The sequence below is a fragment of the Rhipicephalus sanguineus genome, chromosome 3 (assembly GCF_013339695.2).
Source record: "Rhipicephalus sanguineus isolate Rsan-2018 chromosome 3, BIME_Rsan_1.4, whole genome shotgun sequence".
Lineage (NCBI taxonomy): Eukaryota > Metazoa > Arthropoda > Arachnida > Ixodida > Ixodidae > Rhipicephalus > Rhipicephalus sanguineus.
In genome coordinates, this window is record NC_051178.1 from 33,374,787 (window position 1) to 33,396,423 (window position 21,637).

A 21,637-nucleotide genomic window follows, 5' to 3' on the forward strand; every position below is an offset into this window, starting at 1 on the left:
TGGCCTCTACATTGCCTCATTATTATCAAGACAACTATGAAACACCACCCTGCCAGTGCTTAATCAACCTAGCGAAAAGAAACACTTTCATGTTGCTATCTCATAAGAATATGACTAGGAATCTTCTCTAACTTTTTTTCTGCAATTTCGGTTCGAAGTATTCGAAAAATATTCTACAAATATTCGAGAAATATTCGAAAAATATTCGATTCGATTCGCACTCACACTTCAATATTCGAATTCGCTTCGCACCCAAAATTTTGCTATTCGCACAGCTCTACTTATTTTGTGGTGATGTTCATAAAATAAAGCTGCAGTTTATCCTGTGGTTTGATCCGCAGAATCGATTGGGACTAAATTCTGTGGTCTGGTGCGCTGAAACCGCCGTTAAACAGTTATGCACGGCCCACAGCGCACGTTTATTGTGTGGTCCACAAAATAACACTGTGCTTTATTTTGTTGTCTGGTCTACAGAATAAAGTTGGAGTTTATCCTGTGGTCTAAACCAACTGCGATATGGAAGCGGCCCGAAATGCGCCTTCGTTAAGCTTGCTGTCAAAATTGCCGGTTGACAAAGCTGAAAAGGTGAGCTCGCCTTCTTTCTCGCCTTCTTTGTTTCGCTTTAACTTAGCGGCTGTTTACAAGCCCAATGCCGTCGGATGGGGTTATCGCAGGCCAACTGTTGGCGGGCGTGGCTTGAGCCCTACCTGTGGCAGCGCCTCGGTGGTTACAGTGGAACCCAAAAGGCGCGGGTTCTATCCCGGTCGCGGCGATCGCATTTCGATGGAGGCGAAATGCTAGAGGACCGTGTACCGTGCGATGTCAGTGTACGTTGAAGAACACCTGATGGTCGAAATTTCCGGAGCCGTACACTACGGCGTGCCTCATAATCATATCGTGGTTTTGTCACGTAAAACCACGGTTAGTACATGTGACAGCGCTTCGATGAGTTCGTGAGATTGTGGTGCCGGATCAGAATGGCCGCTAAGAGCGTGAAAATCGTGCATAACTCGCGCTGTTCGCCAGCAAACATGAGTCGGCATCGTACTATCGCATACCTGCTTCGGCTATCTGTTTTCTTCTCGCCGTCATTCGTGTGTTCTACAAATACTGAAATGATATACCTCTTGCTTATCCCCGTAAAGGCGCTTCTTATACCGGTGTCACACGGTCGCTTTTGATGATCGGGCCTGATCTCAATCGAATTTCTTTAGCGTGCAATGGCTCCTTTACTCAAACTGCAAAAGGGAGGCAATTAGATCCCGATCGAGATTAATCGTGATCAGCTGTGCACCGTGTGACACCGGTATTAGTCGGTGTGTGGTACCTTTACAGTATGTAATTTAGTGCAGAGTGAGTGACCATATGACACGGAGAGATGAAAGGTGCTTTTTAGTACACAAGGTGAACCGCAGGTTTCAGAATTAAGGCTGCCTTGCCTCTGATTTTTACTTTTCAAATTACGTGAATCACGTGGAGGCGAAGTAAACAGCTTCGGCTAGGAGATTTGGCTGCTTGGTTGTGGCCAGACAGTCACTGCAATGAAGAAATCACATATTACATATTTCGATGGAGGCGAAATGCTAGAGGCCCATGTACTGTGCTATGTCAGTCCACGTTAAACAACACCAGATGGTCGAAATTTTCAGAGCCCTCCACTACGTCCTCCCTCACAATCCTATCGTGGTTTCGGGACGTTAAACCCCAGATATTATTTTATTAGTAGTAGTAGTCTAGTTTTAGTTGTGAAAGCGTCTCTGTAGTGCAGGGAGGTTGTAGTAATAATCAGAGGTTGCTAAAGCATAAATTCCCGTTCATTGGAGGATGACCGTCTAATGTTTTGTTGAAATGTCACGATGCACTTCAAAATTTAATGTCAGTGCAGTTTTATTTAAATTTCGAAATGAAATAATGTATATGATGGTTGTGGCTTGGTGTGTCATTAATAGTTGAGGTGACAGTAGTGGTGGTCAGATGGTAGAGCGTCTGCCTCCAGTACAGGAATTACTGGGCTTGATTCCCAGGGCTGCCATGGACACATCAGCTTTAACAGCAAAGCTGTTCTTAGTCGAGGCTTTCATGTCTGCCACCATGGTAACGCTGTTCATAAATGGGTATATGCCACAGAAATTGGGTAAATCCCACTGCTCACCACCGGTCCACTAAAAATGAAGAAAGCAACTGTTGAAGCTCCCTCGTCACTTGTGTATAAGAGTGGTATGGTCAAGATGCAATAAAACTATACAACCACCTCAAAGCTTAACAAAGAGTGTTTAATAAAGAGCAGTGATACAACATATCTTAAAGACTTGCAAAACATAGAAATGCGTTAACCTGGCGAAGGGAAGGCCACCAGCTTCGCTGTTTCATCAATGTCCGCAAAGCGGAGCTGGTTTAATTTTTTGTCATGGATAGAGGGGTACCCCAGTTGGGTGCTCAGTTGTGTGTGGGTACTCATCTTCATTGGTGGACTTGTGAAGGTCTCTGGGCAGCATTTCAGCCTGCAGTATCCTTGGTTAAAATATTTGAGCATCTGCTGCTGCTGTGGGAAGCAGAAGTTTGCTGCCCCCGGGTACGTGCTGATAAAATAGTTACAAGCACATTTCCACCCTGGTGTTTACAAATACAAAATTTCAAGTCACTTGGGGTGGATGGATGGATGAAAGAACTTTATTTTGGTCCCTCGGAACGCGCCCTAGCATGTTGCAGGCTGCTCCCACATCGGAAGAGAAAGACCAAATCTCTCTGCTGCGTCGCAGGCCCGTTGGACTGCCCATAGCTGCTCTTCGAGCCCGGAGTTGGGGTGGACCCTGTAAGAAATTGGTCGCATCGCTTCTTTTTTTTTGTGTGCTAACCAATGGCCTGACAATGGCATGCAGCCACCCAAAGCTGCTGATGAGGAGCCTCACAAGAGACTGGAACGGGGATAGAGCATGCTAGCATGCCCTCATCCTCCACCAGTTGCTATCCTTAGAGTGAGAGCCTCGTGAATCATCCAAGCCTTGTGAGCAGCCTGGCCATCCTCAGTGCATCAAACAACGTCCAAACCATCCAGAGGGCTTTGTTGGCTAGGGGAGAAGTGTTATACCGTGTGCACCCATGTTGTGCCAGCAAGCCCGTGTGTGTACAAGGTGGCATGGGAAACAGTGTGGAGATTTCAGTGTGCACTGGCTGATGGCATATGCTAATCGTGCTTTTGCCATGGTGCTCAACTTCATGACTACTTTGTGTGGCATGAATCCAGAAGCTTCGCTAATTACGGCATAGCAGCAGCTGCCTTGCATCTTCACCATACTGTACCACGGTGTGCGCTTCCAAGTTTGGCAAGTATGAGCCAACTACCCTAGCAACACATCCTACTAACATACTGACAAAGAATGCTTTCACGAATCATGATTGACGACGAACTGCTAAAGGATACTTTAAATATTAACAATATTAAAGCCTAGACATGAACTATGGCTGCTGTCTCTGGGCTCATTGGGAGAGCCATCGTGAGAATGTCACCATTAAAGCAAAATAATAGAAGAGTTTTAGAATTGGGGACCCAAGACACTGGGTCCCCAAGCTGTGTTGGGTAGGCTGCTCTTTGGAGGAGCAGAGTTTGAGAATTGGGTCAAACACAGGCAGTGTTGGGTACAGCGCATGGGATACCACATGTGGGCACATTAAAATTATGCAAGATGCAGGCCACACTGCGTCATGGCCATGGAGAACAAAGAACTAGGAGGGAGCATCAGGTGGCAATCTTCAAGCCCAGCTAAAAAAAATTAAACAGGAGCATGCTGGGAATTGTGACCAGAGCATGGAACACAAGGGTGGAGCGGCAATGGAGGAGGTTTGCTTGTGGGTGCTAAGCACGTGTGCTCATCAATTTTTGTTTTTCTTTCCGTGAGCTCAGTAATAAAGAAAATGAAACAGGAGCATGATGGGAATTGTGACACAGAACTAGGAGGTAACGGCTTTAGAGGAGGCTGGCCTGTGGACGCTAGACGTGCTCCATCCTATTCTCTTTTTTTCTCTGTGGTCGTGGCCCATGCTGCGTCTGTATGGCCTCACTGGCGATGCAAGGTGCCTTCGGGACCCACACTAGATTTCGATTTGTGGGTCTTGGGTCAACGCGAATGCAAGAGCCCAAGAGTGGCTTGAGTGTTGTGCATGTGCACCGGTGGCTCGCAAATTTCTTGGGTCCCCAAGCCTCTTGGGTCTCCAATTTCTAAAACTTGCACTACTGGCTACTCTCTTCCCAAAACATCTTCATGTTTGCTTGATGAAATGCAGCCGGGAGATGCGGGTGTGCTTCTCTTGCTTCATCAATGGGTTTTTCGCTGTGAAAGCTTTGGTACTTCGGGCGATCTGTAATGTTAGGTACTCTTGACTTACGTCGTTGAAAGGATGTTCTCGCCTGTTACTTCATGTAAATTCCTAGAAGTGGAGTGGTGTCATGATACTTCTGTGATCCTGAGTTACTGGAGTCCTAATTGTGCATATTTATTATGGTCTGCACTGAGCGACAGAATACTGAAGAGAGGAAAAATGTTGTGTGGGAATCTCTTAAATATAGGGGCCAGTTGCACTTTATAACGCCATAATATGCTGTGACTAAAAGCTCCTTTTGCTCCATACAATCAAAATTAGTTTGATGATCTTGTAGTGCCACACAGAACATGCAATCTTGATTGTTGTGTAAAAGTTTTCAGTCAAAAGTTCAGTTATGTTGCTTTTTATAATAGAGAGTATTAATGCCAGGTATCCAAGCGCTAGGGGCCCCAAGAGCTTAGTTATGCACTTACACAAGCAGACATTGGTTATATGCGTGTGTCCTCAAATACTTGCTGCACGAAGGTGGCACATGCTCGCAGTGAAATAACATCTTGTCACGCCTGAATTGGTTTGCATTAACTATATTTTAAAATACTAAAGCAAGCGTAGAGGGTGGTGCAAAATGAATTGTTTTCAACAAAATATACCTAATTATTATGACAAAGCTGTCTCTCGACATGAACGAAACGGATTTTTGTATTTGTCAAAGTTTCAACACATACAAAACACGTTACTGGTGAAGTATACGTGATGTTGCACCATCTGATGATGTAGAGCCTGCACGCAAAGCTAATATTGTTGTGTTGCTCTATTTCACTATTGCTGTGAAGCACTGAGAAGGGGTCCTAAACCACTTTATGAAGTAATCGTTGAATAACTTTGTTGCAGGGGCCTTACGAATCAATTCCTGCAAAAATTTTTCGAAAGTACAAGTGGCGTTACAGGGATTTGTTGCTTGTCTTGAATGCTTTTTCTCTTTTTTTCATCCTGAATAGCACTAGGCAAACTACAAGAGGGGAAGGACAAAGGAGCAAGGTGCTACGTCAGCACACATCATGAATTTGAGCTCACTTTTGGCGTCATTCTGGTGCTCGCTAGTGTTGCTACTTTGTAACTTTAGCACACTATGGAGCGTAGTGCCTGAACATGGGGGCACCCCGTAGTGAGAAGTGCATCTGATCAAAACGCTGCTCTTGGTTTATTTGCCAAAAGCGGCAGTGTGCTCTATGACAAAATAGAGCTGGATCCGGTAGCTCCAAAGAGAGTGAGGACAGGCCTCTGCATGAAGAGAGGGCGTTTGAAAAAGTGGCAACTTTACTCTCGATTAGTGAAGTCACCTTGCCGCGCACGACTGAAAGATTTGGCTGAGCTGTCCGTGGCGGTGTCTGCTTTCCGCTGTGTATGTTTGCTCACCAAGCACGAGGTGTAGTTCAGTTAACTCACTGCACTTTCATAATTTTCTCTCGATAAGAACACTGATGCGACTGTAAAAATATTCAGAAGTGTTGTATTTGTATAAAACGCCACACCCTGTCGCTCTGCAAGTGCCATCTCTGCGATGTTTTTGGCTGCCTGCATGCATGGTCCCAACAAACCGAGAACGCAAGTGGTTGCAGTTTCTCACATGTGCAGTACTACCGGCCGAACATGTTGCATATGCAAGCCGCTTGGGCGCTCAGCACTAAAACCCTCAAACATAAAATGACTATTTAGGCCGCTGCGGTGGTACAGTAGTTACAGTGCACTGTGGCTCACCTGAAAGTCGTAGTGTTGATCCTAGCCACGGCAGTCATATTTCAAAAGAGACAAAATACTAAAGGCCATGTAATTAGATTTATGTGCATGTTAAAGGATCTCAGGTGGTCTAAATTTCCGGAGACCTCCACTATAGCATGTCTCACAATCATACCAATGATACCGCGGCTTTGGCTCATAGAAAGCTAGAAATTATTATTGCCATGGAATCTATTTAAAATTGCTTTAACATGTACATGGTTAAGCACAGTGCTGGTAAAGCACAAAAAGTGCAGTATTTCTCCATGAAGTTGATGTAATGCCTGTTTGCTGGCATTAATTTTAAAACAGCTTGCATAGAGCCTGAAAAATGAGTACAAGGATATGTGTAAGTTGATCCACTGCATGCATGAAAATATCATTAGAAAGAATTATGGACTGCATTATTTTTTCTCATTCCTTTCACCAATGCTCTCGGATGTCATAGTGTGGGTGTTGGAGTACTTATGCGATAAGCTACAGTAAATCATTGAACTCTCTGGGACTAACAGATAGCTTAAAAGGACATTAAAGTGGGGCATTAAATCAGTTTTGACAGATCAGTTATTCTTTCTGAAGTCTGTTGTCATTAACTTTGCCATCATATGATAATTATTAGAAGAAGAAATGAAGCTCAGTGTTTCATTTTGGAATTTCGCATTTTACCACATGGTCAGTGCGACATTATGAATTTCAAAATGTCGCTTTGCTTATTTTAGCTACATTGATTTAAGTGAAATTTTCGGAAGCTTGTTATGCTAAAATTTTGATGCTTAAGACTTTTTGACAGTGTAAAAGATTTTTGCTATGTTACATAGGCCCTAGCAGAGGCCGTCACATTCTATGATGTCACGGTGAGCTGGTGTGAGAGCTTCAAGGTGGCATTGCTAGCTGTAGTTTCTTTTTGTGTGTTCTGTCGCTTAGCATGCATCTCTTGTGGTAAGAGTGGTGCTTTTGGTATCGTGATATTGTAATTTAGTAACACGAGAAAAATTGTTTTTCTCTCTAATGTGCCTTTAGCTCTCTTGAACCACCAAAGAGTTGCACTGCACTGAAACACACAACTTATTTTGTGGATGAATTTTCTAGAACCTGTTTGGTTGCCGGTTGTTTATGTCATTGCTGTAATAACAAGTTTAAGTTGTGCTTCGTTTTCTTTTATTTTTGCATAAAGTTACCACACAGGAAGTAGTGCGAAGTGATGTATTAATTCATCGTTACTGGAGAGCGAGCAGTGACAATGGAGACAAAGAGAGAAGAACACGACACAAGCGCTTCACTTTCAACTAAAGTTTAATGAAGGAAAACTCAAGAAAATAACATACAGAGTACCACGCATGCGTCACACCTGTGACCCTCCTTTCTGATATGGAACGCCTCACAAATTTCCCTTGTAATCTTGTCCGAGTGGCGGAACAAAACTGCGGTGCCATACCAAGTCGCCCAGTTTTCTGCTTTGTTATGTTGTATAAATGACTGCTACCGAAAATTTGCGTATTCTTGTTCAGCAACACAACACTGCATTCAGGCACATCATCTGCCCATGAAAAGTGAAATTGGTTGTTTTCATAAATTTCTTTTGTGACAGTTCTAAGTAGCGATTACTAAAGGAAAGTGAAAGCAGTTTATCGAATTTTTCTTGCAGTGAACAGTCTATCGTGCAAACAATTTCAGTGCCATTGCAGGGCAAGTATCTAACTTCATGTTACCTTGTTCAGACTCTGTGATGCCACTTTTGAAGCTTCTCCTTCTCCACATTAAAAGGCTGTCAGATTCGCTGCTGCGGCTCTCTGTCCTTTTGACACGGGAGAATCATCCCTATAGGGAACTGAGGTCTTATTTGTGCACAAACAATGTGGAGCTGTGTTTTCTGGGGTTGCAATGAGAGAAGGGCATATAATATGTGCGGATGACCACTCATACCATTTTGCTAGAGAGTGCCACTAGCACAGCACTAATATATGCAGTGTACTGTATATATTATGTTAGTATTATGTTAGTCATAATATTATAAATTTCTGGCAAAGGCACTGCTTTCCCAGAAATGGTAAGTGTCATTAACGTAAACTTGTCATAAAGGTTTAACTTCCTTGCCTACTCTCCAAGAGCGTTCCAAAATGCCTATCACGGGCCAAGCAACCAGGCACGAACCTGAGTTGGCTGTGTACCTACTTCTGTGGAAGAAGGCCCTTCCTTACTGTAATGATGTATAATTTGATGGAAAATACTGCTTGAGCTCTGTATCACATTACAATGCTTTTAAGAGTGCTCATTTGTACTCTTCCAGTACCTGGACACAGTAGTAAGCAGCCTGTGTGCAGGGCAGCCATCGTTCCAACAGTGTTCTCAGGTGTGGTCGCTCACGGAGTTTTGGCAATCCAACAATGCCTGGAGGGACTTTCTGCTTGATCCTGATAAGGTATGTATCCTCTCTGCATGCCTTTAAATTGCAATACAAAGTAACAAAACGGAGTTGCTTAAACTGTGTTCATTCTAGGCACGAGGACTTCTCTTGATCAGCTGCATTCTGATCTTAAGAATTCTCATTCATGAAGCTGACCTGCAGTTAAGACTTGAAAGACACGTAGGACACCATGTTTTAACTCCAACTCTGTGCTGAAATACATATGTGTGCACCGTGGCTCGTTCTTAACTTATTTACTCAAAGTACCTGTTGTATCTCTTGCCATCTGCTGGTGTGGCGGATGACATTTTTTAGAACTTTTGAGTAATCATGTGCTTTTTTACTAAACGAGTCGGCCTGCATTCTTGCATTGAAACTAGTGCTTGCGTCCTTTATCACAGCCAAATGTGACAGCTGGAAACAGGCAGTGAATAATTGCAGTAGGATACTTGCAGTGTTTCTAATTATGCAATAATAGTTATGAATAGGCAGAATAGATCAAGATGTTACAACTGAAATACCTTATAAAAACAAAGAAGCAGTGCAACCTTTCCGATTAATGAATTAACCAATGACAATAGCCTCATTATTAGTTACTAATTAAAAAAAGGCTAAATTGGTAAATGGTAGTTAGTTAGACATTTAATTAACTGTGTGTATACGATATTTTTCAAGAAGTCACTGTAGGCTGCAGCACTTCCAAGAGTAATGCCGGATGGCATTTTATTAAAAAATATGTTTCTTTTTTTGAAGTTTTGCTCCCGCCGTGCATGAATGGCAGTGACCATCGAACATTGTTTTTTAATTAATGGCATAGCGAGAAATTTCCGGGGGGAGGTGGAGGAGGGCTGAATGGACAAGGGGGGGAATCTCGTGATACGTGCATGTGTACAGTTACCTGATATCTCACTAGAAAACTAATAACGGCAACAGTTTTCTGCCATACCTCTGGCACTGTTGAGGTGCAACACCACTGGCAATGCTACTCGTCACACCAACATTATAACACGCATGGACGCTGCCAGACCTGTTTTCGTCTACCTTTTCACTGGAGAGAAAAAGCACCTCCATGCTGGGCTGGGTCAAGGGAGTATAAAGGCCGATGTCACAGCAGGAATGCCAATATAAGTCAATGTTTTATCCTCAGATTGACCCCCAAAAGTTCCCTAGATTACAAGAAAAATCCCTAGACTGACTTTTGAATGTTGTTATTTAGGCTAGTTCTCCTTTAACCCTCTGTGGGTTCACACATATTTTTCACATGTTAACGGAAAATATGCCTGCGAAATGTCTAAATAACTTGCTTAGAAATAGTACGAAGCAATTTTCACTAAAGTACGGTGGTTAGTTTACGAGAAAAAAGTGAGATGTAATGTGTCCCATTGACCCATGACTTGTCTTTGAAAAAGTGGGACAACACCTGTCCTATTGTCTCACGAGTGGACCAAGCTGTAATCCTTTTGCCAAATTTCTCGTGCTGAAAGGCTCGAAGCAAGTGGTGCAGAGGGGCACTTTAGAAACTGTGCAAAAAAAATTCTGGGGCAACTCATTTCCAGCTGTGGAAATGCGCACCTAGTGCTGTGTGTCTCACCTCTTCCATACACCAACCAGTTTAGCTCCTTTCTGTCTTTTCTGTCGGTGTAGATGAGGACGTTAGTTACGCCTCAATTTCTGCCCATATATAAAATTGCGGCTATGAATCAAGGCAAGCCACATCAGTGTGGTGTCACCGTATGCACTGAATCCTGTATAAACGCATTCATGAAATCCATCCCGGTGTGAGGTATTAGCTGTTCTTGTAGATCTTGTGTATTCGTGTTCTCTTTAGCTTCCTGACTGTCCAGAGCATTGATCTCGTCATTCTTTTCTTTCAGCTCAATGTCAGGAACGTCTGTAGCCACAGATTTTGGTCTCATTGCCACTGGTACCATAGTGGTCATAAAGGATCAACGAGGGCTGCAGGAATTGTTTTTCAAATTATAACTAGGCTAAGACAATGTGCACTTAGCGAGGACGGACAGAAGGGACACAGGACACATGTGCCCTGTGTTTCTTCTGTTCGTCTTCGTGAAGTGCGTGCTATTTTTGCCTTGTTATGATCAACCAACTAGCTCGAGATGTGTTATTTCAAATTTTGGCATCTGCATTCGCAATATGTGATCGCCATTGCCTTCTGAATGAATGAGTGAGCTTGTTTGGGAGCTGTAAAAAAACTGGGGCCTCTTTATTGGTCCTTTAATCGAGTACCAACTCTCCACAGCCTGCCTCCTGAAACGTCTTCTTGTGAGGAGGAGATTGTGTCAGAATACGTTGACTCTGCCCACACCCTAAACATGTTTGAATCTGCACATGATCCCAAACATGCTGAATATATTCATCCTTATTTTAAATCCAACACTTTTCCACATTTTTTGGTGCACTTCACACGCATTGTTGTGACAGTGTTCAAGGCTCCACTGGTTTAAATTGTGCATTTGGATTATGAAGGGGATCTGCAAAGTCAGTGTACAGTAAACCACTTTTTCAAGTAATCATCGAATGAGGCGAGAAGTGCATCTTATTCAAATGCAGCCCTTGAATAATGTCGGCTATCTGGATTTACAGCAGAAATGTGCTGTATCACGAAATAGAGCTAGAGCCATTAGCCCTGAAGAGAAGGGAGGATGGACCGCTGTATAAAAAGAGGGCGCGTGAAAAGGTGGCAACACACCATTTATGAGCTATCTTTGCTGCACACAACTGCAAGATTTGGCTGAGCTGTTCATTGCAGTGTCTGATTTCCGCCATATGTGTTTTTTTCACCAAGCACGAGGGGTGGTTCAGGAGCCCTTTAGGCAGGCAATGGATAACCTGTGGTTCTTGCTTCGTTCAGAGGTTACTGGACATCCTGCCAGCCACTCACCAAGCCGTTGTGCACAAGGTGACAGAAAGTCGGCGAGAGGACATTACTCGCCAACGGCTACACAAGACGGATGCCATCGGAGCTCGTGTCTTGACTGACCTAGACTGGAGTGTCAAGGTGGGGAAATTTGAGCTGTATTGTCTTTTGCTTGAGGCATAATGTCCCTTCTGTGGAAAAGAAGGAAGAATTTGATATATGTTTTTCTGTGTAGGCTGATAAGGCATTAGTGCATTAGGAAATTCAATTCCTTTACGTTTTCTTTTTCTTCTGCACCACAGCAATATTGGTTTAAATCCTGTGAGTCATTTGCTGCCATCACACGTGAGGTCTTTGAGAATTAATCACTAATTTCTAGGGCTCATACTGTACACGAATGGAGTCTCTTTTGTATCCCCTTTCCCCCTACAGCTAAAGAATGACACTCTTTGGCCAGTGCTTCTGTGAGGTATACTACTTTTGACGCTTGCGAATGTTGCCAACAAATGTTAACCCTCTCCTTCTTGGGCAGCTTCAGCTGCCTGCAGTGTATACAGATTTTGTACAGCTCCTTGAAAACCCTTAAATTCTGAAAAATGCAAAGTTCGAGTGTGACAATTGTTACTGCAGCACTGCATCGGCAGTAGTGCCACCATCTACTATTGCCACCTACTGCTGCGAGCAGAAGTAGTATTAGAAGGGCAGTGCTAGGGAACTGAGGAGATCCTGAGGTTGCAGCTTGAAAACATTCTCATTCCTATTAAAACAGCTAAGTGGGCAGTGCCTACTAGCAGATATCTCTGGATGCAGTAAGCCATAAAGCTGTGACCATCAAAACATACTTGGGTCACTTCCAGTACACACACTTTCGGTGTGTCTGCCATACCCGCTATTTTGCAGCGAGAGATGGAAAATCTACTACTCTGTGGCTTGCCGAAAACAGAGGTGTACTTTATTGACATTGTTATTACAGGCATCAATGACAGAAGCCACGTGTCAGATCGAATGATGATCCTGCAGAAACTTTGGGAAGCTGGCCTTAGGTGCAAGCTGGAGAAGCGCGTGTTCTTCGCTACCGAAGTAGAATACCTGGGCCACATCATATGCAAACAAGGTTAAATCCTGACACCAAGAATGTGGAGGCCATCATCAATGCACTAGAGCCATAGAATGTGAAGGAGCTTCGAAACTATCTTGGCCTGCTCAGTTTCTACTGACGATTTTTGTCAAACATCTCAACATGACTGCATTCCTTGCATTAGCTGCTTCGTGAAGGCAAAATGTGGAGCTCGGGGATAGAGTGACGACAACCATTCATCAGAGTAAAAGGCTGTTGTCAAATGAACCTGTTCTGGCCCAATACTATTCTAAAATATCTCTCTTCCTCAGTTGCAATGCGTCACCATATGGTGTCGGCGTAGTTTCGGCACAGACTGAACCAGATGGAACCTTAAGACGTGTAGCTTTTGCTCCACGTTCTATGCTAGCTGCTGAGTGGAACAACAGTCAGACAGAGAGGGAAGGTCTTGATTTGGTTTTTGGTGTCCATGAATTTCATCAACATCTGTGGGGAAGGTCGGTCACTGCTGTGACAGACATACTGTATTTACTCGAATCAAAGTATGTTTTTTTCGAAAAAACGATGTGCGAAAGTGGGGGGGTCGGCTTAGATTCGAGTACCATGATTTGACCGCAGCTGCCACCTACCTAAAAGCCCGGCCAGGCTAGCGGTATGGCGGCTCACCATGCACTGATCTCAGGCTACCGTATGCAGACGGCTGTGCATGCACGTCCAAGGCTCATTTTCGCAACATCCTATGGTAGCTGCATGGTGACGAGGTCGCTCGGGCTCAGCGGCAGAGTGGTGGTCCCCATGACTACTCAGGCCGACCGTGTCGTCTGCTTCGTACTATCCATTGTTCCGAAATCTCGCAGTCCCACGTTCCTGCAGCGAGGGTCGTCGAGCCGGCGAGATTTCATGCTGGCAAAGGCGGGCAGAGGTGGATCGGGTCACGTGATTACGGCGCCGGCGAATGCCACGAACTTTGACACCCTCTCTCTTCCTGTCGCATGACGCGGAGGTGGCAGAGGCGCGAGCAGCGCGAGTAGTGTGAGCGCAGAGTTGGTCAGTTTTATGGAAGTAATCATGCAGTGTAGTCTTGCCTTAAACACGTGCTCACGAAACGCCTGCACTAACTGTGCTTCAGAAGCGATGGTACCAGCCAAGCAGTGCCACTACAGCGCGGCCTTTAGGCAAAAGGTCGTTCTCCACGTGGAGAAAACATCAAACCTGCAAGCGTTGCACGAGTTTGGCATGCTGCTTGCACAATGTGGCCCCTGGACGGCGTTCCCAAACCGTTTTCACCCAGTCCTCCATCAATCCGCTGGACATCCAACCTTTGTCGTGAATGCGCACGACAACATTTCTGGCGAACTTTTCTCCAGCTGGTACTGTCTTGCGCTTGAAAATTATGTATGGGGGAAGCTTTCGTCCATCGGCAGTGCAGTACAACATTACTGTCGTTCGCTGCTTTTCGTAGCCCGCCATCCAACGCTTGACTTCCTTCGCACCCTTTTTGCTCACAGTGTATGCCATTGGCATGTCGAAGCACACCGGGGTTTGGTTGACATTTGCTCCAGTTGGTAGCCCTTTTCCCGCTGTTTGTCCATCAAGTATCGCTGAAGTCAGCGGGCAGCTTCTGACACACGGAGGTCTGTCGTCTCAGGCGAACCCGAATCATTTCATGAAGCACGTTGCCCAGCCCCTGCATGCTTGAAAATTGGCTCGTGCGACACCCTTCCTGAAGGCAACTTCCCTGGCCTTCGCCTGAATTATATCCAACGCGATGGACGGAAGCGAGGACGATGCCCTCTAGAATGAACTTAGCGACAAAGAGGACAGCGATGTTGCGAACGATGACGACGACGACGACGAATAAACATTTTACGTAGTACGTGCCTACGGAGTCTGCGCTTGTGCAATAAAAATGCTGGGTTTTCTGCCAATATAACGGCCTGTATTTTAATTCTGCCTGCGTTCGAGGTAAGATTTTTTTTTTTCTGGCCTTGCGAATTTCAAGGGTTGGCCTGCACTTGAGGGCGGCATAGATTCGAGTAAATACGGTAGGTCTGCAAAAAATGTGGAGCTCACTCACTCAAAAAATATATATTGTGGCTAGGGCTCACTCGCACTCAGACTCGCCAAAATTTTCTTCCACTGTCTCACTCGGACTCACTAAAATTTTTCTCAGCCGGACTCACTTGGACTCTGACTCACCAAAATAGTGCTCACCTGAACTAACTCATTTACTTACTCCAGACTCACCCGAACTCACTCAGTGAACTCAATGCCCGATCTGAATCTGAGTGAGTTTGCCGACCACCAGCCACTGCTCATACCTTTTGGTTCAAGTCTAGGTGTGCCTAGCCAGGCATCAGCAAGAGTTTTCAGTTAGGCACTCACACTACCAAGTTATCAGTTCAAGCTTGTCTACAAACCAGGCAGTATGCTAGGCCGGGCTGATGAACGCAGCCAGCTAATAAGGCTGCAACAGATTTAGTTGGTGCATCTTCATCTTGTGTTGCGCTGCCAGCTATGACACGGACCGAGGAAAAAAATGAGGGACAACACAGGGTGATGCGCTACCTCTTCCTACAACTGAGGTCATGAATTGTATGCGTGATGGTGTTTTTATCAGTACTGATGTTTTATCTGAGGACCAGGTTGATTTGCGAAACTTGGGAGAGGCCTTTGCCCTGCAGTAGGTGTAGTCTGGCTAATAATGATGACGATGGTTTTATGTTGGAACAAGCATACCCTGACATCCTGTCACCTGCAGTCATTAGAAGTGCTACGGCAAGACATCCTGTTCTGTCACAAGTGGCTGAGGCCTCCTTCAGAGAGTTGGAGACTAGGGCCCTATGAGGACCAACAAACTTATTGTGCATGAAAGATGCCTCTTGTGGGACACCGTTCCCAAGTCCCTACAATTACAGGTACTCAAGCTTTTGCATGGTGGCTACCCTGGAATTGAGAAATGAGATCACTTTAGGTCCCATGTCTGGTGGCCTGGAATCGAAAATGGCTTGATGAACCAGGTGCGGAGCTGCTCTGTTTGCGAAGTGCACTAGAAGTCTGCCTGAAGGATACCAGTTATGCCATGGCCATTTCTTGACAAGCCCAGGGCCAGGACCCATGTTGACTTTGGAGGTCCATTCATGGGATGCTACTTCATAGTGATAATGGATGTGTTTGCCAAGTGGATAGATGTTCAGTCTGTTCCATCACAATCTGCAGAGGCCACAATCTCTATGTTCAGGACTGTCTTTCTCAACATGGTCTGCCAGACATCTTTTTCGACAATGGGCCAGCATTCGCCAGCAGCCAGTGCGCTTATTTCCTGCCCAGGAATGGCATCTGCCGTATGCTGGTATTTCCTTATCTCCCTGCTTCCAATGAAACTGTGGAGTAGGTATTACAGGCTATCAAAGGTAAACTGAAGATCACACCAGGTGAATTCAGGACACAAGTGGCCAGGATGCTGCTCCACTACTGCTCAACACCTTATGAATTAAGAGGTCAAGGGTCATGTGAGTCGCTTATCGGAAGGATAATAAAAAACTTGGAGGGTGCTTGAGCTTTGCCTTCAAGAGTAGAACACGAAAGCATAATCGGACCCTGTTCACATTGCTTTCTACATCGCTAGCCTGGCTTCACTTCTCGGTGTACACCTAAACCATGCCGAAAGGAAAGGAACGTCTGTACGCCTGTAAACCGGCACTTTTCAAACTATTGCCACGTACATTTCTGATCACTTTTGCTGCATTCGCCCACAAAGGCTGTCGGCAACGCTCAGCGCAAACCGCGCCTCATTCTTCGAGAAGCTTCACGATTGTTGTAGATGATTTTGTTAAGATTGCGCGCAAGACGCGAACGCTCGAGCTCATTCTAGAGATTGCGCAACCACCAGCGATATCGCTGGAAAGTTCGATAGCGCCTGTATATAAGCCGACGCGCTTGACCGCTTGTCAGTTGATCGACGGACGACGCCCTGTTCGCCGCTATCATTGTACAGCGTGTATTGCTGTAGTGCTAGTTCTGATTTTCCGGCCACAAGTTCGGCCAAATAAACAGTTTCATCCTGCAAACGCCGACTGCTGTCTTCGTCGACGTCACGACCACGTGACATCTGGTGGAGGTGCTGCTTCTTCAATGATCCAGACGCCCCCGCGAAGCGCTGACCCAAGCCCAAGCCACGAAGAGGACGGCAGCAAAGAAAACCCGGATCGTCGAACAAGCCGCAGGCAGAAGGGACTGCAGCCAGAGCACGGGCTCCTTCCCGAACAAACCAGGCAGCCCCAGGTCACAACACCCACCGCAGCGACAATGACCGACCCCGTGCAGCCTGCGCCGATCCTGCTCCGGCAGCCCAAGGAGCCGCCAACCTTCCGCGGGTCGTCATTCGAAGACCCGGACACCTGGCTCGAGACTTTCGAAAGGGTCTCAACATTCAACAACTGGGACTCCGAGGACAAGCTGCGTCACGTTTACTTTTACCTTGAAGACGCAGCAAGGACCTGGTTCGAGAATCGGGAGTCCACTCTTCAAACTTGGGACGCCTTTCGAAGCGCTTTCCTGCAGACGTTTGCAAGTGTCGTTCGAAAGGAAAGGGCCGCAACCTTGCTGGAGACACGGGTTCAGCTCCCGAACGAAAGCGTGACCATCTTCGCGGAAGAAATGACCCGGCTATTCCGCCACGCTGACCCCAATATGCCTGAAGAGAAGAAGGTTCGTTTCCTCATGCGAGGAGTAAAGGAACAGCTCTTCGCTGGACTTATGAGGAATCCACCGAATACCGTCCAGGAATTCGTCTCAGAAGCCACGACCATCGAGAAGACGCTCGAAATGCGCACCCGCCAATATAATCGCCGATCAATCCAAGACAGCCCCGCTGTTCATGCGCTCGGCTCCGACGACCTGCGTGAAACAATCCGAGCGATCGTGCGAGAGGAACTGCGCAAGCTGTTGCCCTCACCCCAGCCTCAAGTGGACTCCATCGCAGACGTCGTTCAAGAAGAAATCCAGCAATCGCTGGGCACCCTTGAACCGCCACAGCCTCAGCCGCAAGCCTTGAGCTACGCCGCTGCCGCCCGACGCTACGCTCCCCCGCCACGCCCGTAGCCAGGCGAACGGCCGCGCGACATCAACGACTACCTCACCGGAACACAGTGGCAAGAACTTAAACGACGCCTTCAGATGCCTCCAATACTAGCGCATTTCGACGAAGACGCCGATACGGAAATCCACACCGACGCAAGCAGCCTAGGACTCGGCGCCGTCCTCGTGCAGAAGACTGACGGGCTGGAGAGGGTCATCAGTTGTGCTAGCCGGTCGCTGTCAAAGGCAGAAATTAACTATTCCACAACGGAAAAGGAGTGCCTGGCCATCATCTGGGCTACATCGAAGTTTCGCCCCTACCTCTACAGCCGGCCCTTCAATGTTGTGAGCGACCACCATGCCTTGTGTTGGCTAGCTAACTTGAAGGACCCTTCCGGTCGCCTCGCACGGTGGAGCCTACGACTGCAAGAATTCGACATTCACGTCGTTTACAAGTCCGGAAGAAAACACTCTGACGCCGACTGCCTGTCTCGTGCCCCCGTGGACCCGCCGCCGCAAGACGACCAGGATGATGACTGCTTCTTGGGAACCATAAGTGCCGACGACTTCGCTGAACAACAGCGATCCGACCCGGAACTCAGAGGCCTCATGGAATACCTCGAGGGCAAGAACACCGTCGTTCCGAAAGTGTTCAAGCGAGCACTGGCGTCGTTTTTCTTACGCAACGGCGTTCTCGAAAAGAAGAACTTCTCGCCACGTCGAGCCAAGTACCTTCTCGTGGTGCCTCAAGAATTGCGACCAGAAGTCCTCGAGGCCCTGCACGACGACCCGACAGCAGGACACCTCGGTGTTTCCCGAACGCTGGCAAGAGTACAGGAAAAGTACTACTGGCCGCGCCTTGCCGCCGACGTCACTCGCTACGTAAGGACATGCCAAGACTGTCAGCGACGCAAGACACCGCCCACAAGACCAGCGGGCTTTCTTCAGCCGATCGAGCCACCTCGGCGACCGTTCCAGCAGATCGGGATGGACCTCCTGGGGCCGTTCCCAACGTCGACTAGCGGTAATAAGTGGATCGTCGTAGCTACCGACTACCTGACCCGCTACGCCGAAACAAGGGCCCTACCTAGAGGCAGTGCTGCTGAGGTAGCGAAGTTCTTTGTTGAAGACATCGTTCTGCGTCATGGCGCCCCAGAGGTCCTCATCACCGACAGAGGTACGGCGTTTACAGCGGAGCTAACTCAGGCGATCTTGAGGTACAGCCAGACAAGCCACCGCTGGACCACTGCCTACCACCCTCAAACCAATGGCCTCACCGAGCGGCTAAATAAGACCATCGCCGACATGCTGGCCATGTACGTTGACGTCGAGCACAAGACATGGGATGCCATCCTTCCGTACGTGACCTTCGGATACAACACGGCCGTCCAAGAAACGACGCAGATGACGCCGTACAAGTTGGTCTACGGAAGGAGCCCGGCGACGACACTCGACGCCATGCTACCGAACGTCACCGACGAAGAAAACCTCGACGCCGCCGCTTACTTACAACGTGCCGAAGAAGCTCGACAGCTCGCCCGCCTGCGCATCAAGACCCAGCAGCACACCGACAGCCGTCGCTACAATCTTCGACGACGCTTCGTGGAGTACCAGCCCGGCGACCGTGTCTGGGTCTGGACGCCAATACGACGACGTGGACTGAGCGAGAAGCTTCGTCGATGATACTTCGGACCGTACAAGGTACTTCGACGTCTCGGCGCACTCGACTACGAGGTTGTCCCCGACGGCATCACGAACTCTCAGAGGCGCCGAGCTCGACCCGAGGTCGTGCATGTGGTGCGCCTTAAACCGTACTATGCTCGTTAACGCACCTAAGGACTCTAATGTTTGTCTGCTTAGTTTTCGTTAAGTATTGCATCTATTCATGTTCTGTTTTTAAGCATCGGGACGATGCTTTTTCAGAGGGGGGCATTGCCACATACGTTTCTGATCACTTTTGCTGCATTCGCCCACAAAGGCTGTCGGCAACGCTCAGCGCAAACCACGCCTCATTCTTCGAGAAGCTTCACGATTGTTGTAGATGATTTTGTTAAGATTGCGCGCAAGACGCGAACGCTCGAGCTCATTCTAGAGATTGCGCAACCACCAGCGATATCGCTGGAAAGTTCGATAGCGCCTGTATATAAGCCGACGCGCTTGACCACTTGTCAGTTGATCGACAGACGACGCCCTGTTCGCCGCTATCATTGTACAGCGTGTATTGCTGTAGTGCTAGTTCTGATTTTCCGGCCACAAGTTCGGCCAAATAAACAGTTTCATCCTGCAAACGCCGACTGCTGTCTTCGTCGACGTCACGACCACGTGACACTATCCTCGAATGCCTACTCAAGTACAGTTGTGAAGTGCCCACTACAACATAATTCTTCCTGTATTGCAAAAAGCACGGCTAATTGGGCTAGTTGGTATTGGTTCATATTTAGACTGGATGGGGTGTGCACTTGTGTCCCTGTCTGTGTGCACGCCCCATCCAGTCTAAATAATTCTTCCTTTTGCGAGTTAATGAGGTACCCACTAGGGGTCCATAAGGCAACATGCGCACCTGCGCAGCTGCACATGTTGTGGATGCTGGTAATGATAATGATAATCAATTATACCTGTGTGCTTTGTAATTAATGGGCCTTTAAACCAACCACTTGTTGTGCAATTGCGCAAGGATCTGTAGTGGGTGCATTTTGTTTGTTATTCATATTAATAACATTGTGAAGGTCACTCAGAACACACCGGTTAAACTGCATTCCTATGCAGACGACTGTATACAGTAAAAGCTCGTTAATTCAGATTTCTAGGGACCGGAAAATATGTTCGAATTAACCGAATGTCCGAATTATCGAATGGTCGAAATAAACGCAATAAATGCAACAGTTTTTTCAACATACCTTTACTTTACAAGGTAATCGCGGATGCGTCTCTGTTTTCGAGCAGAAATTCGCGCGGACACAATTTTTCTGAGCCCTTCAAGGTGCTCAGCAGCTCGCATGCTGTCTGCAGTGCCAAAACAAAATTCTTTAAGGACGACGAGGGCCTCTGCGGCATCCTTCACAGTACAAAGGGGCCTGTGTGGCTCGTAGTGTGGCTGCCCCTCTTCAGGCTCTTCGTTCTCGGATTCGTCGCCATGCATCACTTCCTTGACGATTTGCTCATCAGTCAGACAGCCGGCAGTGGCAGCGCCATCAATGCCGATATAATCATCGAGTGTTCCTTTTTTATTTACCTCGCGTTTCGTGTTTATTTTTTTTTCTTTTTGAAGTTTCATATATAATTGTCAGTGTGGCCAATCCCCCTCGTGGGTATGTGCCAGTCTCCTCAGGGCAAACGAACAAACAAAGAGTGTCACTGCATCAGGCATAACACTTCCGAAATCCTGCCCGTCATCGGCACCGTCGTTCGGCGACATTTCGGCGACTGCGGCATCGCTGGAGTCGGGTACAACAAAGCCACTGTGCCTGAAACAGTTGGCAATGGCGTGCGCATGCGTGCTCTGCCACACATACGCGAACAATGCTCGAACAAGAGTTCGTATAGTTCGCGTATGTTCGAACAATGCTCGAACATACGCGAACAAGAGCCCATTTTTCAGGGCGCGCAAAACTTCTACTTTGGTGGTGAAGTCCTTGGCCTCGTACTTGGGCCGCTTTGCTGGCGTTGCCATCGGCGGAGAGTGCGTTCACACGAGAAGTCAGTACAAAAGCACCAGCAACGATCAAGCTAAAGGAGCCGTAATGAATTGTTCCTCGATAAAAAGGCGTTCAACCAGTCTCAAGTCAAGCCAAGCTGATAATTGATGTCCATGGCGATGCTGCGTTTGGGCTTCACTTTTGTTCCGAATGGTTCTTTTTTCGTTTTCAAGCCTCGCCAGCGGCCCGAAAGTCGCCGAATTATCCGATTTGCCGTCAAATCTGTCCGAAATAACGAGCGCCCAGTCTCATAGAGTGATGCATATATTTACAGGGACCAGATGGCGTGTCCGAATTAACCGATTTTCCGAATTAACGAGAGTCGAATTAACGAGCTTTTACTGTACTATATTCTGTAATTTCCAATAGTACTGACCAGTTTCTATTCAGTAATATGTTCAAGTGGG

At 46.9% G+C, this 21,637-nt stretch overlaps 1 protein-coding gene across 1 annotated transcript in view; it reads left to right on the top strand.

Annotated features, from left to right (window-relative positions):
* The first annotated feature begins 411 nt into the window (after positions 1-411).
* The window catches only part of LOC119386536 (COMM domain-containing protein 8), a 34,530-nt gene continuing 13,304 nt past the window's right edge, over positions 412-21,637 (top strand). Inside the window, exons 1-3 of the mRNA XM_037653804.2 lie at positions 412-585; positions 8,384-8,515; positions 11,373-11,519. Coding sequence (XP_037509732.1) covers positions 517-585; positions 8,384-8,515; positions 11,373-11,519 — 348 coding nt within the window. The 5' untranslated portion in view covers positions 412-516. The remainder of the gene's footprint in view (positions 586-8,383; positions 8,516-11,372; positions 11,520-21,637) is intronic.